At 29.7% G+C, this 18,308-nt stretch overlaps 1 protein-coding gene across 2 annotated transcripts in view; it reads right to left on the bottom strand.

The window, feature by feature from the left end:
* Positions 1 to 18,308, bottom strand: part of LOC145304583 (uncharacterized) — a 64,161-nt gene that overhangs the window by 16,812 nt on the left and 29,041 nt on the right. Inside the window, exons 1-4 of one of the 2 annotated variants that reach the window (XM_080146499.1) lie at positions 14,520 to 14,846; positions 6,441 to 6,537; positions 5,923 to 6,004; positions 3,869 to 3,973 (exon numbers count right to left, since the gene is read on the bottom strand). In XM_080146499.1, the coding sequence (XP_080002625.1) occupies positions 3,869 to 3,973; positions 5,923 to 6,004; positions 6,441 to 6,537; positions 14,520 to 14,646 (411 nt within the window). In that variant the 5' untranslated portion in view covers positions 14,647 to 14,846. Of the gene's footprint in view, positions 1 to 3,868; positions 3,974 to 5,922; positions 6,005 to 6,440; positions 6,538 to 14,519; positions 14,847 to 18,308 lie in introns of those variants that run through there. The other variant, XM_080146500.1, reaches the window with a different exon arrangement.

Consider the following 18,308-nt stretch of genomic DNA (forward strand, 5'->3'; position numbering starts at 1 on the left):
AGCCAATTCTAAGTTGGTAAAAGGTCACATATATGTGTTAGATTCCATTCATAAATACCATGAAGGCACATAGAATGGCTAAATCGGAAATATTTTCAATTTTTGTCTTTTGTTTGCTACCATTTATAGGTAGAAAAAATGTCAATTTAATTACATCATTCCTACCCTCCCTGCTAGACTAGGAAGTTTTTTAAAATGTTTATGTTATATAAGGAACATTATTTCGATAGATTAGTGCCAATTAGCCAGATAAATGCGTCACAATCATTGTGTATTACTTCTAGAAATCTATATCTACTAGATAAAAATATATATTCTGGCTTTCAACTTTTACATTGATCTAAAACCGGCTCAAAACTTAAAAATTTTCTGGACTTTTTATATTTCAAAAATGTGCATGAATTTTAAAAATCCGCAAAACATATAATTAAAACTTGTAACGCGGCAAAACTGATTTAATTGCACGCCGCGCACCGTCCATGTAAGGAGAGATCTGGTTAATATATATAGGATAGGATTGCGTGATTAAAGCTGAAATCAGCAACTTTTATGTTATTTGAAATAGGCCACTACCCTACCCACCCTCACAACACCTAAAACATAATTAATTGCAGCATGGGCCTCAATAGACAATTAATTCTCAACCAATTTTGAAAATATACTTCTAAAATAACTAGGTGGGTTTAAAAAAGACTCAAATTAAATTGTATGTAAAATGCCCCAAAAACCTATGAAATAATTCCACGAAATATTAGTCCAATTATCAGAACTTGCAGGAAAAAGTTTTAAATTTGGAATTTTTAAGTTATTCAGTATTAGAAAATCACTTTTTAGGATCAATGAAATAGTCATGTTTTGATATTTTTCATAGAATTTAAATCTAACACAGATTGTTAGTGTTAAAGGTGTTTTAATTGACTTTTAGAGAAGCTTTTCTCCCCTCTGAATACGTGGTCCATATAAAAACCTAAATTCAATTTTGAATGATTATCAAAATTGATAATTGGGATGGTTTTTGTGATACATGTGTTTTGTAAATATTGGTTATTATATGTTAATACATTGCTACAAAAAAACACAAAATCCTTATAATGAAGAAACAGGATGTTTTCTGTCTCTGTGTTTGTCAGTTTGTAAAGAAGGATCTCGCTAGCCGTTGAACCGATATGGTGCCACTTTACAGTGTAGCTTTGCAGAGGTCCTGGAAAAGTTTATGGCTATCTTGGGAGGGTACCACCACCCTCCCAAGATAAATCACTTCTAGAAAAAAATAACCCCCCAAAAATTTTCTAAACATTTTCTTTTTAAAATCAAGGGCCCCTAGAGGTCTCTAGGGGAGTATCCGCTAGTATATATTGACAGAGCTACTGATTCTTTTTGGTGATATCGAAAAAATACCATTGTATGTATAGATGTATAGCATACAATTATAAAAATGAACCCCTTGACAAATTTAAATACTATCTAATTTCATTTCTTTTTCCTTAAACAAAAACACTTTTTATTGAAAAAAAACTTTAATAGGGTAGATTGAAAGTACATATGAGACCCGAAACAATTTCTCTTTACTTTTAAACATAAAATTAGTATTAGTTTATAACCCAAAACAATGTCTAGTGTAGTTTAGAATTGAGTTATTTACTTGAAAGAAGTTGTATCAACTTTTTTTTTTATAGCTAGCCGGTTCTTTTAGTAAGTAGTAGATGTAAAATTTTTCATAGAATTCAAATATGCAATCGGTTTTTTTGTAGACCTCTTATTTTTTAAGTAATTTAAGTTTTTAAAAAAAATAATTAAGTCGGTTTTAAGGTACTAAAACGCAACAAAATAAAAGAAGAAAATGGTCAGTAAGAACAAAAATAGTAAGATCTTTAATTTGACACCTTACTTTTAAAATTCTGTTGAGTAATTATTGAAAAAATCTATTTTTTTAACCTCGGTATAATAAAAACTTTAGACCTAAATATTTTCTCAAACAGACATAAAAAACATGGGTTCATATATACCATTAGAATCAGAAAAATATTACGAATCCATTGTAAGCAAAATTGAAAAAAATTAAAAAATTAAAAAATTACAGAAATGGCCAATTATTTTTTTTGTTCAGACAACACTATTGTCTTCCCTTTTTTACCCCCTCTTTACCCCCTCTTTACCCCCTTCCCATTTTTATACTCAATTGAAGAATTAAGACGTTGCCTGTACAACATAATATGATATTTTCATATAATTCCTTTTATTGTAGTTTATATACTATATTGTAAACTTTTTTTTTCAATTTTGCTTACAATGGATTCGTAATATTTTTCTGATTCTAATGGTATATATGAACCCATATTTTTTTATTTGTGAAATAATAAAATTAAGTTCAAAGTTTTTATTCTCGTGGGTTTAAAAAAATCGATTTTTTCAATAATTACCTGACAGAATTGAAAAAGTAAGGTGTCAAATTAAAGATCTTACTATTTTTGTTCATAATGACCATTTTCTTTCTTTTTTTTGTTGCATTTTAGTACCTTAAAATCGACTTAATTTTTTTTTTTTAAACTTAAATTACTTAAAAAATAAGAGGTCTACAAAAAAAACCGATTGCATATCTGAATTCTATGAAAAATTTTACATCTACTACTTACTAAAAGAACCGGCTAGCTATAAAAAAAATAGTTGATACACCTTCTTTTGAAAATAGGACAAAAAAATGATTTTTTTACAGTTGGCCGTCCCTACAATTAGGTTAAAGACGCGTGGCTGTAAACCATAATTGAAATTTTAGTTTATAGCTAAATTAAGATTTTAAAGTGTATATTTTAAATTGTTTAGATGTTTTAATAATGCTTTTAAATAAGGCATTTTCGGGCATTAAATTAAGGCAGCTTTAAAAAAACAATTTTCACTTGTTTAAAAGGAAAGAAAATGTGCATTAACAGTAATATAGCATGCTGTTATTGTTATCAACAGAGAAGATAAGACATTATTTTTTCAATTTTTTCATAGCTTTAAATGTTTCCAAACTTTAAAAAATATGAAAAAACGCAATTTTATTTTAATTATTATACATATATAAATTAGTAATTAATGCTAAAAAAGGTCATTTAAATGAAACTTAGAAACAATTAAATCCTAAGTTGCATCGTTAATTAACAAGTGTAATATTTTCCAAAAGTAGCAAAGCAATATTGAAAATAAACAACAAAATATGTTCTAAATTAATTATTACATAGGCTATAAGTAATTTCTGTGGATTTTCTAACAGGGAGGAAAGGGAAATTAAACTGTAAATTATACTAGTACCCAAAGTTTTATAGTGTGGTCTTCGTTAGCTTAAAAACTTTGAGAACTTTTACCAAATAATGTCTAGTTGGTTTGAAGCTAGCAGGGTCCAAACTTTTCGACCAATTATTAATTGGAAATAATGTAGAGTATCTTTGCTAACATTACTTGCAAGAAAGCAAGTACAACAAATTTATCTCAAAATTGATGATTCTACAATGTTAGGCAAATCATCAAAAACAACTACCTACAGTTTTTACACAAAAATTTCATGAGAAATTTTATCATAAATTAATATATTTGATTTTGAAAATTTGCTCAAAAAGCTATCCTTGAAGACATTGGGCTCATGGAATGAAAACGAAGTAGTGGGTCGACGTATTTTCACAGTAGCTTTTCTCCTATTTCTAGCTCCTTCGGGGTAGCTCTAAACCTGCGGGACCTATTTTCTAACCCAGCCGGGCAATCATTAACATTTGTCATACCTAACTTAACCTAAACTAAAATAACATATCAAAAGCTACTCTAAAAATGCGATGAAACCCGCTACTTCGTTTTCTTTCCATGATCCAAAAACATACGTAAAAAGGGTACTTACATATCTGTCCTTAAAGGCATCGCTGTGAATGAAAGCATTTTTTGCCGCCAATATAATGTTCTGTATCAATTCTCTATCTGACAACGGGATTCTTGTGTGATGGCTCTAAAAATAAATTAAATTAGAAAAAAATCTATAAAATAATATAAAAATAAAATCTGCCGCCAAATTAAAAGTAATTTTCTTATTATTTGTGTTTAATAATGTTTAAATACAGAGCATGAATAGATTTCAATAAAAAAAAGAGAATTAATATTCATGAGAAAAGATCACATCGTATTATAGATAGTTTTTTTGCAGAAGTGAAATGAAAAATTTCATGATTAATTCCAGTTTAGTTGGCTCCGATGGGCCAAAGACTTTTGCAAATAAGCTAAGAATCAATTAAATTATCAATTTTTATTATTCGTGAAAAATTGCCTATGATACGATACGATACATAATTTTTCAATATGCCTCCGAAACAGTTCTAATCCGACTAATATAAATCGGTTTCGAAGCCATACTAGAAAAGGGTTTCAATGTCACTTTAATTATGGAAATACACAATTTAAAAAAAAAAAGTCAATGAACTGGACAATAAAATTAACAAAAATACGTAATCCAGCATGTTAATTTTTGAAGAAATGTCTATATATGCAAACGGTTATCAGTCGGATGCAAAGCAACTTCCTTATCAGAATAGTGTTAGATTACAGACGATTTTTGCAGTATTTTTAATTCTTGATATATATTATGAGCGGCGGCGTGCATTAAATTCCGCATATTAGAAGCATCTAGGGACACGTTAGGGGCAATTGGCCCTTTACTTTCAATTTTAGTTTTAAAAAGAAAAAAGAAAATTTTTTTTTTGTTGCGGGGGGGGCGCTTTTTCTCGTGGCTATTTCTCTTGGGAGGGTAGTGAAAGTCACCCTTTATGTTTGAGATAAATCATTAAGTATATATAAACTATTATATAATAATTCGCTGACTCCACCTATAAGTGAACAGAAGAGGGGAGAGGAAATAAAGAGAAGTGTGTTACCACAATTAGCTCCGCCCATGTAGAGGAAAATGTGAATAGGGGTCACAAACCCTTTCTAATGAAATACCTTGTTTATAAAAGGGGAGGAGTGATGAACCCCTTGGAGTATGTTACTAAGAAATTATGTGACAAATGAGCACACAAAACCAGATAGCAACAAGGAAATACCAGTGCCTGATGTACAAGATTGAGTTAAGTTAATAACCTGTTTTCAACTATTTGGAACAGGGAGGAACATACAAGAGCTGGGACATTTATTTAATAATCACTCTAATATAAAATTTTTATGACTATATGAGTGCCATTACTAAATATTGCCCAATTCAATATAATATACACATAGTTCTGTACAAGCATACATGAAACACTAAGATTAAGATTTGAACCAAAAGTTTTGATTAAAGATTTAAAAACTTTCAGTAAGAAACAGACCGAAAATCGTTTTTGGAGTATGAAAATTATTCTTACAATGGTCTAATGATAAGCCATGAATATAGTATTGATAACTAATATTCCTTACCAATACCAACAAATAAGATTAATTTTGATTAAAATTACTTAAAAACCCTTTCATACAAGAGGTCTAACTAATTTTGAATGATAACTTCTTTTTTTGAGACCCTTCGCTACAGACAAAAAAAGTTTACTTCTTTAAATAATAGGATATTTTTAATTTAGGGGAAAATTGTTCGGACTATTGTAATAATATGATACATTTTATGATATGCTATATTTGCGAAAGTTAATGGACAACCTAATATGCATTTGAAAAAAGGCCGTCTTATTTAAAAAGACATATAATATGTAGATCAAATATCGGACAACGAACTCTTCAACTGCATGACCTTTGTTTATATGTCCTTACATATTTCTTGTTATTAACCTCTTCAAAGTTGAAAATTTTCTTTATGTCGATCATGTCAGTGTTGCATATACATACATATATACATGAGGTAAAAGTAGTCAAGAGTAAGACTGACTTAAAATCAACACGGAATTTTGCGTAAAATTTTGCGGCTGTTGCACTAACCTGTAGGGGATGAGATTTGATATATTTTTGGTTAATTCCGCATGGGTTTATCCATTTGGGTTTGGGACCTCGTGTCTGCCTTCTAAAATAAAATGTTAAAGTATACTAAAACTTAAGTTTTGGATTTAACTAACGAAAGATTTATTTATCGCCCATTGTCATATTACTCTTTTTGGATCATGGAAAGAAAACAAAGTAGCGGTTTTCGTCGTATTTTCACAGTAACTTTGATAGCTTATTTTGGGTTAGGTTAGGTTAAGTAAATGTTAATGATTGCCCCGCAGGGGATATTAATAGGAGAAAAGTTACTGTGAAAATACGACGAAACCCGCTATTTCGTTTTCTTTCCATGATTCAACTATCTACTTGAAAATCTATCTATCTATACAGTTTTTATCAATCTGTCTCTCTTTCTTCTCTATTTATTAGTGTCGGTCTATCTATCAAATGTATGACGTCACTCAATATTCCACGACACGTAACTTAGCACTCACACACACATGTTGACAAGTACATACCTGGCATACATTGGTACGGCGGCAGCTGTCGACTGAATGAGAATAAAGAAGATGAAACAAACTGCAAATGATGTCAGCCAAGAATCTCCTTTCCACTCTGAAACAAAAAAGAAATATTTTTTTTTTATAAAATTGATCCCTGGGTACAAATGCAGTCTTGTGTTTAACATGTTTGAAAAGAAAACGAACATTAGTTTTTCTTCAGATGTTATTTCCCTCTTAATTGTATAAATGTGAGGTAGGGATAGGTCACATTTCAGAAAAAAAGCCAACGATGAGTTTTTAAAACTTGACCAGTTTGTGTTTAAAAACCGCGCCAAGTTTTGATTGCATGCCCAGATCTAGCATAAAATAATTCAGGGGCGAATATGGACTCTTGTCAGCTACGAACCAGTTCAGTATGTCAAGCGGGTGACATATATTCTAAATGTTTTACAATAATAAGTAACTTGTAACTTTTTGGGATTGTCATATTAACCACAAATCATTTTCGAGCCAAGGCATTCCAACATTTGACATAAAGCACGAAGTAACATTTTAACATCCTTAGTTATACCACAGATAAGGACATGATTCGAACCAATTAATTCCCTGATAGACAAATTTATACGCTGCGGCTACGGTGGCGAGTCTTTTTTTAAGGACATATATACCCCTGTTAGCAATTACATAGTATTGGTAATAATATTCATCAATACGCTACAAAAACTTACAAAGCCACAACATTTTTATAAAACATTTCAAGTTTTCAGCTAAAAATTTAAATGGCCTGCCCAAGAATTGTTACCAAAAGTTTATAAAATACATGAATGGCGAAATTGCATGTCGAATAAACTTATTTTGGCCCCGAAATTTATAAATTTGGCTTAATGTTTTATTTTAAGCACCTTATTGTAAAATAGTATTTAACAAATAAGACACAATACACTGTTATATTTATAAAGTGCGAAAAGGTCGAAGGTGAATTAAGCTTCCAAAAAGTTCATAGTTTCCTCAAATCTTGTGTTAATTTTTTAATTTTCAAAACTTTGGTTAGTTTATCTTTGAGAAAGAGATAGAGAGGGAGATAGAAAGGAAAGGGAGAGTGAGAAAAAAGAGATAGTAAGAGAAAAGGGTATCTAACTGCAAAATTACTCCATGCCTCAAAAATATCTATCTATCTTTCTATCTTGTTTTATATACCTAACTTAATACAAATAATAATGTAGAAAAAAGGAGTCTTTTTGAAAAGCTAAGGGCATTACCGTTTTCGAAATATACATGAGAACATTTTACTATACATGTTTTTATTTATAAAAGAAGACTTTAAACATGCGTAATATAAGCTTAAGAAAACCTTTTTAGATAAAAGAAAAATAATATCAATAATCTACTTATAAATATTAGCCAAATAGTTGATAAAAGAAAAATATGCTTGATTTAATTAAATAAAATTATAAATATAGATTTGATTTGAGGTCTTTAAATGCGATTTAAAAGTTGTAAAAATAATCCTAAAAGTTTCCTTTTTGTAAAGAAAGTGTTTTTTTAACGTTTTACTTATTATGTTATCATTATGTTATCATTATTAAAATTGCAGTTACTCATTAATTGTACTTTAAATGTAAGTCAGATCATCTAATATTACATTTTCTTGAGATATCATAAGATTGTTTTGCTGTTCTTATTTAATTTAAAATTTTGTTTTTTGATATTTTTTCGCTACTCGTGGACATAATTATCATTGTTTTGAATTTGACTATTGCTATTTTTGTTTATTTGTAATAGAAATGAAATAAACTAGAGTTTCAATATTTCGAGAAAAGGGTAAAAATATCACTGTACTATTCTTATGGAATTCTATAGCGAATATATATTATGCTTATGTATCAAATTCAAATCAAATTCAAATATTTATTGGGACAAAACAACATATACATTTAATATTCAACATTCATAAATGGTAATTACATTGCATTAAGAATTTATTAATAAACTATTTTTTATATAAACAATGAATACTATAGGATTAACACAATATAATACAAGTATCCAAGGACTGAAAAACGCCTGAGGGCGGTGTTGTGCGGGGATAGATCTAGCCCCACGCAAAACAGCTAAAAACCTGCTTACGTTGGATTGGTCCAGTCTTAATAAGATCTAACAAATTAAATATAGGTAAAAATAAAAAATAAAATTTTTTTTTTGATGGGAGGGGTTTATTTTCTTTGAATCTCTGTTAATTTGTCAAGTTCCGTTTTAGGCACATTTTTGTATTTCTTATGAGTCACCGATTTAGAGTCTCTACTTTGTTAGCTGTGTGACAGAACGTTAACAGGCTAGCAAAGGCAGGAAGTATACTGTGCTTTCAGGGTGGTAACCAACCATAGGGAACAATATAAGCATTATTAAGCCATCGGAAATTCCAAAATAAAAATGTAAGAATGTTTAGACCATAGCGTTATAGACCAATCAGTTTTTATAAAGTTTTTCAAGTTTGTGAATACTATAAGGGACATTACTATGGTCCTATAAAGGGGAGGGGGATTGATTTTTCATGTCTTTATATGAATAGTATTTATTAAAAGAAGCCAAAGCTGATATATCAAGTTGATTTCTCTATGTTTACTCTATTATAAGTTAATTTTAGTATGTGATACAATTGAAGAACAATTAATTTTTCAATTTTTTTATATGATTATAATTTACTGGTATTTTTCAGTGGGTTATTAGCCAAGGATCAAAGGGATAAGACAATTGCCGATATATTGATTTACATACCCAATGATGATACACAAAATTACCCCTTCTGTAGATTAAAGTTAGTGGTTGAAACGTTCGAACTCTCAAATTAATGTAACAACTAATCAAAAATGACTACCTAAAGTACCCAAAGTTATTAAGCCAACAACTAAGAAAACGTCATTATAAAACTTTGGGGACTAGTGTAATAAAAAGCCCATTGTCCCCTCTTTCTTTATTATTTCGGACATGTTTGTCCTTGCTAAAACTTTATATTCATTATTATGACCTTTAATTTGATATTATTATGATAATCCCCGTATATATGATTTTCAATAAAAGTGGCATTTCAATCATTTTTTTGGAAATAAAAAAAAGTTATAATTTTAGATCCTTGCTTATAGACCTAACTATCATTTAAAAAACAACTCTTTAAATGTACTATCTTAGTCTAGAAGTCTTCAATATGCATGGTAATGACTTGATAAGTGCTTTAACTCAAATCTTTTTTTAACCACTGAAACCCTCCCTCCCTTTTTATTCTACACCTGTAGGGGCACTAGCCCTTTTGGGCCCTATCTTCACGAGGTTAAATTCTACCTAACAACTAAGTTGCTGATTTTAATCAACTAGTCATGGGTATTAGTCATAAAAATATTCTACCGAAGTAAATCTGTAATACTATATTATATTAATAGTTACTATACTACAAAATCTGTCAAATTTAAGATAAGATTATTTTCAATAATCATGTCTCATTTCACAGTTGTCTGTAGTATCGCACAGAGAGATGGGACAATGGGCTGTTTATTACACTAGTTCCCAAAGTGTTACAAGAATGTTTTCTTATTCGTTAGCTTTACAACTTTGTGAACAATTTTGATTGATTGTTTCATTAATTTGAGTGTTCAAACGTTTCAGCCACTAATCTTAATCTACAGGAAGGGTAATTTCGTGTATCAAAATGTACATAAATTTGTCGGCCATTGTCTTATCCCTTTAAATCCCTGTGTTGTGTAGCGCAGCTAATCTATTCCTAGGGTATGTCCTACTGTTTTTTAACACGTAACTTCCAACTTTTGCTTTATAAAATTCTGCCTTAAGTTCAAATAACTAAACCATTCAAGATATTTTCAAGATTGTTTATTACAAAGCTTTTACTAAAGAAGTATTAATTAGGTCAGTTTCTTTAAAAATAGAAAGATTAAAGAGTAAAAAATTATAATAGAATATAAATATATTAAATCCAAATATTATATATATGATTTTATTTATAAATCTTATAATAGAAATACTAGTAAGATCATATTATTAATATATCATACATGAGTAAATAAATTAAATTAAAATTATCTAATATTGTTGGTTTTAAATTAACTTATTTCTTTTATATGTAATGTACTTTTATCTTATTTTTTATACAAAATTTATTTTTAGATTAAAATTTAATTAAAAAGGATATTTAAGTCCGAAAAAAGCGCATCAACAAAATCACTTAAATAATATATGCAATTTTTTTAAATAAATTAACATGTTGAAATAGCCACACAGACTTTTAGAACTTCTTACAATGCTTTTTAAGATGAACCTATTTGTTTCAATAATCATTATTTGAAATTGATAGGACAATTTTAACATGTCCGAATAACCGATAAGAGCTATCATTTATAGATATTTAAACATTATCTAAATAAAAACTATCTCACTTTTAGAGATGCAATGAAAATAATTTACTACTTTTTGTTTTACGTTAATGGATAGAAAAAACGGTTGAGAAATCAAAATAATTTTTCTTAGTAGATTTTATTTCGTCTTTGGATATTTTGATGACCCTTTGAAAGAGAGATTATTTTATCTCCAATTAACCTATACCTATTAAATTTATGAGAGCTAGAAAGCAATATTTAATAATTTATTCGTTGCTACATAGCTAGATTTAATCTTAATATAACACTAAATAGTACTAAGTTAGGCTACGTTAAAACCAGTCATTTTATAATAATTTATAACATATATATATATAAATACGGCTTCGAATCCGATTTATTTCCGCGGGATAAAAAACCAATTCTGATCTGCAATGAACTAATAAGTTTTTTTTCCATTTTTAATAGATATATTTTTCAATCCATACGATAAATATATTCAATAAGTAGTTATATTATTTCCTCAAAAACCTTTCTATAGGTAAGGCATTTTTTATCAATCTTTGTAGTTGTATTTTATTCCTTATAGAAATACAACTATAGCAAGATTGTATACAAAAAATCAAAAGAAAAAACAATACACTTTGCCGAAATAATGGTCTTTATTGACTGGCATATCTTCATTGAAATAAAAAATGTTCACTAAAGAATTATTTCCATTTGCGCTATTAAATGTTGCTATTTTTAAGCCACGTTTGCAAAGAAATTTGTTAAGTCAGAAAATTAAGATAAGTTTTGACTTCTTGGTAACAAGTATGTTTCAGTCCATAATTAGCGAAAATTAACAAGCCTTTCAAATGCTGTGTAGATTGTCTTGTTCTTATGTCCTCTATTTGATATATTTGACTGTAAGTTTAACTTGTACCCAAAGTTTTTAAAATATATTCCATTATTTGTTGGCTTTTAAACTAGAGGGACATTTCATTACCTCTTGTAGGATGGTAAAAAGTGTCTAAACCTTTTCATCAACAATTTTAACTTACAAAAAGTTAATTTTGTTTATCAAAATTTGGTGTGTACATCAATTTATCGTCCATTGTCTTATCCCTTAAGATCCCTAACCCATAACCACCTTAAGAACCATTTTTTTTGTATCAAGAACTCATTTTAGAAAAAGAAGCATTTTTAGAAAGGTTAGAGTAGGTTTTTCAAGTTAATTTGTGACATTGGCTAACATACATACACATTAAAGTATTTTTACGTTTCCTTTCTTAACTAGGCTTCAAACCAAAGCTAATTTTCTTCTTAGAAATTTTGCAGTTGAGACTGGTTCTTAAATTTGATTTTAGAGATATTTAATTATTGTTTTAAGAACTAGTATAATAACCCCTTTAGTCAAAAGTATTTGATGTGACAAAATGTATTGTTTATGATTATCATATGATTTTCTACAAAGAAAATAATGCATCTTTAATGGTGGATTAGTAAGAAAAACATATATGACACATTGGCATTGGGTCAATAATTAAGGATTGAACTTTGGAGACGTAGTTTAATATATATTTTTAAAACCTAACACAACTAAAGTGGCTAATTCGTGTAATTCTAAATGGTAGATAGGTGGTTTTAAATTGTTTATATAGCAATAATAAAAAAAACTAATTAACGGCGACAAGCAGACAAATCGGCTAAAAACGCTTGGCTAAATAATATTTAAAGTAAAATTTTAAAAATTGCGGGTTTTTAAGTATTTAAATTTATAGAATTTTAATAGTGAAGCTACTCTATAATTCACTTTGTTTAAGATATGAACATAAGAACCTTAGGTTAAATAACTGTATCCGTCAGTCAGTCTGTCGTTCATATAATTTATATATTTTCTACTATTATCATTCTTTTTATAATTTTTTTGCGCTTCAGCTTCGCTACTTATGGATGTTGCCATCCTTATTTTTTTACCATTGGGGTAGTAATTTAATTTTGAATAAAATTGAATAAATGAAAAAAAGAGAGTTGAGTTTATAGGGGACGTTTTTACAGCCAAAAAGTGAGACAATTATAGACAGTAAAATTTAAATTTTAACCTCAAAAATCAGCCAGTGCCGCCACTAAAAATTAATAATTTGGTAAAATTTCAATTTTGCTCCCACTGTTTACGTTTTGGTGTAAATGTTACTCAAATTACTGACCACCAACTAAGTGCGCCAAGAGCAGGGATCTAAAGGGATAAGACAATGGTTGAAAAATTGATATACATCCCCAATGATAATGCACATAATTACCCCTTTTGTAGATTACAATTAGTGGTTGACACGTTTGGACACTCTTCTTAATAAACCAACCCATCAAAAACCAATAAAAGTACCCAAATTGTTAAGCCAACGAATAAGAAAACGATATTATAAAACTTGTGTAATAAACAACCCAATGTCCCTTTCTCCCTAGCTAAGATGGAGCTAAGACTAAAAAGTGTATTCAAACGGCGAAAAAAGAATAAATTTTCAGCATTGCTTTTTTTAAAAACAATGATGACTTCATTCATCAAAGCGAAGCTCAACAAATTATATGGTTAGACAAATGAACATTGACAAATATAAAGTAAAAAGTATTTAAAAATCAACATTTTTCAGAAGTCTTGATGGATATTTCATAAACTACAATATATATGTACAATGAACATATGTAGTACAAATGATTATACTATATTATGTACGTTCATACCTACATTTTAAAAATTAAATATAAAGATGCTTTGCTTTAAGTAAATATGTCGAATTTAATCATGTAATTCAATAAACTGCATCAAAAATTAAATAAATTATTATGTTAAACATGGACATACTAACTTTCTGATTATAACCAAAGAGTTGTACCTAACTGTTACAGGAATTATCCTGCTAATTTTGAAATACATACAACAATTCTAACAACATTTCAAAATATAACAAGAATACCCCGCACCCAAATAAAAAAAAAATACAGGAATGTGTAAATAGACAGTCGAATAATGTTCATAAGTATAGCATAATAATGGGGTCATGTCAAGGAAACCAAGTTTCGGGTTTCGTCATATTTTCACAGCTAGCTCTTCTCCCATTTCTAGCCTCTGCGGGGGGCTCTAACCCTGCGGGGCAAATTGCCTAACACTGCGGGACAATCACCTAACCTAACTTAACCTAACCTAAAATAACATTCCTTCACATGACCCTAATAATGACATATATTAATAAGCAATTTGAGAAAATTCTAAAAAGCCTTTTGAAATAATATGAAAAATTCAAGAAATTCTTGACAAATATTTGAAAAACAATTACCTATTTCAAATAAAAATTGTATTAAACTTTAGGGATGTAGAATCAAAATAAAATACAGAGTATCTTCGCAGGAGATAAAATATACGCCAATGATGTCAAAAAATAAATTCATTAATTATTTTATGGAAAATGTAATTTACCATGATAAAAAGACGCCAATTTATCAATTAAATTTTTTTTTACAAAATAAGAATTATGTATCATTTATTTATTGAAAATAGGTTTGTTAATTGATTTGTACTTAAAAGCCAAAAAAATATGATCTACTCTTTTCAGAGCTGTAATTTGTTAACAAAATTAAATGTAAAGTCCGAAAAATCTGCTTAAAAAGCTTTGGTCTGAAACTATTAATTTTTGTCATGTTTTAAAATTGTAGGATAATTCAATAAAATACTTACTTTTACGGGTAAAGAAAATAAGATTCGGGTCGCATGTGAGACAAGCGGGTATGCCCGTGACCGGCCGCCACTGACCGATCTGCCCGACGTACGCCATCAGGGTGCTAGATAGGGTAAGCGCGGTCATGCACTAACTAATTCGGGCACCCGGGCAAATTATTCTTTTATTGTCACTTTTACCAACAAATGTTTTTCTTTCAATCCCTTTCTTTAAAAATCACAAAAGGGATGAAATTAAAAAATTCTCAAATTGTCCGCGTAAAAAAAGGCTTAGGCCGGTTGTTTGAGTGTTGTTTTCACGCCGGTATAGTTTGAAAACTGCGGTCCAAATTTAAGAAGCGACACTTTTAAAATCTTTCGCTCTTCGCTCTCAGAGTAACGGGGAAGAGAAGGGGGGGGGGCGGACTTTAAAGGTGTATGTGGGGAGGGGGGATTAGTGACGTTTGAAAAGGGCAAGGGGGGGATGTTACCCTTATGAGTAATAGAGAAATAAACAGAAATGGTTTATAACATATATATATATTCTTTTATAATATTATTTATTATCATTTTAATATAAAAAAACGAATAATAAATGAACGTACTAATAGATACAGCTTTCTATGAATCTATTATAAATAACTAAGTACTCGTTAAACAAAAATAAACTCACGTAAAAACAAATTCTGTAAAATTTTTAATGAGCCAATTGAATAAACCACTAAAGTTGACACATCCCCTCCCCCTTTTCTACTATTTCAAAATGTACATATTTTTCCAGGGAGTAAAATATTGGACTGTAAAATATGTTGGTAAAAAAAGTTTTATATATAAACATTCTGTCTTTCATAGGCTAAAAAACTTTGGGTACTTTTATTGAATCCAGAAATAAATTGAGAAATGCATCTATGCAAGACGCGTGACAAGAAAATACCAATTTCCATGATATCTATAATCATCCCCCCAACCCATTATTTGACAAACCCCCTATTAATAGCCCCCTCCCCCCAATGTCAAAACCTTCATTTTAAAATAAAGTCACCACCCCCTTCCTAATTTAATCATCTTTTCATTCATTAGGCGCGTGCGTGTGTAGCTTGTGCGTGCGTGTCCACGGATTTGGTAGCGAGCATATTTCACCACATGACGAAATTATTTGGTTGCTTGCTATACACCGCCTACTTAGTTCTTCTAGAAATATCCTTCTTATATCTTATTGCATACGGTTTTAAAAGTTCCTATAATAGTTAGGAACGAATTTAAAAGCGTAGCAACTCTATAACTTTTACCAGAAAGTCTGTACGTCCATTTAAAGCCGACTTTTAACTTTTTTGACAATTTTTATGTATGATATAAATATTAAAATAGACATGATAGAACTATCCTAACAATTTCAAACTTTGCTTGATGATTCCTAAAACAGTTAGGTCCAATTTCGAAAGTGTTGCAACTGATTATAAGCGAGGCAACACTATAATCAAATCCTATAAATAAGGAATGAAACCTTTTACTGTATTCCAACTTTATGCAATTTTCCTTCGGATTTTAAGGATTCGCTTTTATGGATGTTGTCATCCTTGTTAAAAGCAAAGCTTCTCTACATTTATGATCTGTCCTTACGGATGTTTGTAAAATTAGCAATTTTAATTTAGCAATATTAGAATTTTCCTATTATGTTCAAACTATACATGTTAATATTATTTTTAAAAGCGAAGCTTTTCTATAATCAGGATCGTCCGTCCGTAACGGATAGCTTTTTCTTTAATTTAAGCATGTTAGAATTGTCCTATCGATTTCAAACTTTGCATGGTGATTCCAGTAGTAGTTAGGTACGATTTAGAAAACGTAGCAACTCTATAATCATTACCAGAATGTCCATACGTCCATTTTAAACATTTTTAACAACAAATTTTTATGTTATCTAATTATCCGATTGATCTGATTTTTGGTATACTGATTCCTGCGACAACAAAGTACAATATAATAAGCAAAGCAACTCTATAATCAAGTCTTAAAAATGTATGTCCATAAACATTATTCTGTATCAAGCAGTTTTTCAACAAATTTACTTACAATTTTGCTTCGACTTTTATACATTTATATTCTGATTATTCAGTTCAGACACTATACAAGTGTTAATGTCCGTTTTTCCTACTGTTTCAGTGCTTCGCTTTTATGGATGTTGTCATCCTTGTTTTATTAATTACAATAAGAGCATTTTATGTTCTATCAGTGACTAAAAAGAAAACTCTCCAGAAGCTACCAGAGAGCGAGTCCCTATAGTCCTATAATACCGTTTTCATATTCGTTGACTTAACAACTTTGGAGACTTTAATGGATTTTGATTGGTTGGTAAATTAAGTTGAGTCTTCAAACGTTCCAACCAATAATTTTAATCTACAGATAGGTTTATTTTATGTATCATCATTGGGGATGTATATCAATTTATCAGCATTGTATTATCCCTTTAGATCCCTGAGAAGTTAGTCTATTATTCGAAATGTATGTCGGTAAGTAACGGAAACCGCTGAATTTTTATGTAATTATTCCCTATAATAATTAGAATCCTGTATACATATTATACAATTATTCATTCATATATAGAGGTTTCGTGATTTTATATTTATATATTATGGCCACTGAACATCTACTTTATAATTGTTTGTCCTTTTTTCTAACTGTGATTTTCATCTAAGAGAGGGGGGACAAAGGGCTGTTTATTACACTAGGCTCCAATTTTTTTTTATTTGGCTTAACATCTGTGGTGACTTTAGTGAACTTTGATTGGTTGATTATTTTTGTGCATCATCATTGAGGATGTACACAATTTATCGGCCATTGTTACATCCCTTAGATCCGTGGATCTCGTCCATCCTCTGTAACAGAGAACCAACTCTCGAATGACACTTACATTAAAACAAACACCTGTTTACAGTTCAAGGCATATCCACATAATCTTAACATTACAGCCACGCGTCTAACATTGTAGCATAGCAAATCCCAATTACACAAATTATTTGTTATTTCCAAATGATCCGATCAGTTGTAATCAAGAAAAAACAGGATTTTATTCAAAGGGGGGAGACTTTAGCAGGGATCAAAAGGGATAAGACAATAGCCGATAAATTGGTGTATATCCCCTATGATGATACACAAAATTACCCTTTCTGCAGATTAAAAATAGTGGTTGAAATGCCGGAACTCTCATCTTATAATAAATAAAAATTCCGAAGTCTCCGAACTTGTTAAGCCAACATATTAGAACACATTATTATAAAACTTTGTGGACTAGTGTAAAAACAGCCCTCTCTCTTGATTTTAGATTTTTAATCAGTAACTTACATTGATGTAACCTTACTACTATAGTTTATGTTTCTACTGCTGCTATGTCCGACAATTGACATGAATAGTTAGAGCAGGGGGAATGAATTGAACCGAAAACAGGTTCAACATATTTAGTAATTGCGGACAAATGTCGTGCAATCAAAAGGTTGTCAAATGCAAAAATAATGGACGCTATATCAGAATAGCATATTTATTCTAACTGTCGACATAAAAAACATAGAATTTTTTTAAGGGGAAAATTTATTATAAAACAATTCTAGAATATTATAGAAATCTTAAAATTTTCCGTTGATCGGTCACGCGCCTGACGCTTACATTAACCGTGAGAAAACAGGTGTTCATTAATATTAATATAATTAATCCCCAGATTATAATTGATATAATATTCCGATTGATATAATATTTCGAAAGTTCGAGATGTCCCACCTTTGACATTTAAGGTCATTTTTGGTCGACAGAAATGTT

Source organism: Acartia tonsa, chromosome 13, assembly GCF_053477335.1.
Source record: "Acartia tonsa isolate MP-2025a chromosome 13, ASM5347733v1, whole genome shotgun sequence".
NCBI lineage: Eukaryota > Metazoa > Arthropoda > Copepoda > Calanoida > Acartiidae > Acartia > Acartia tonsa.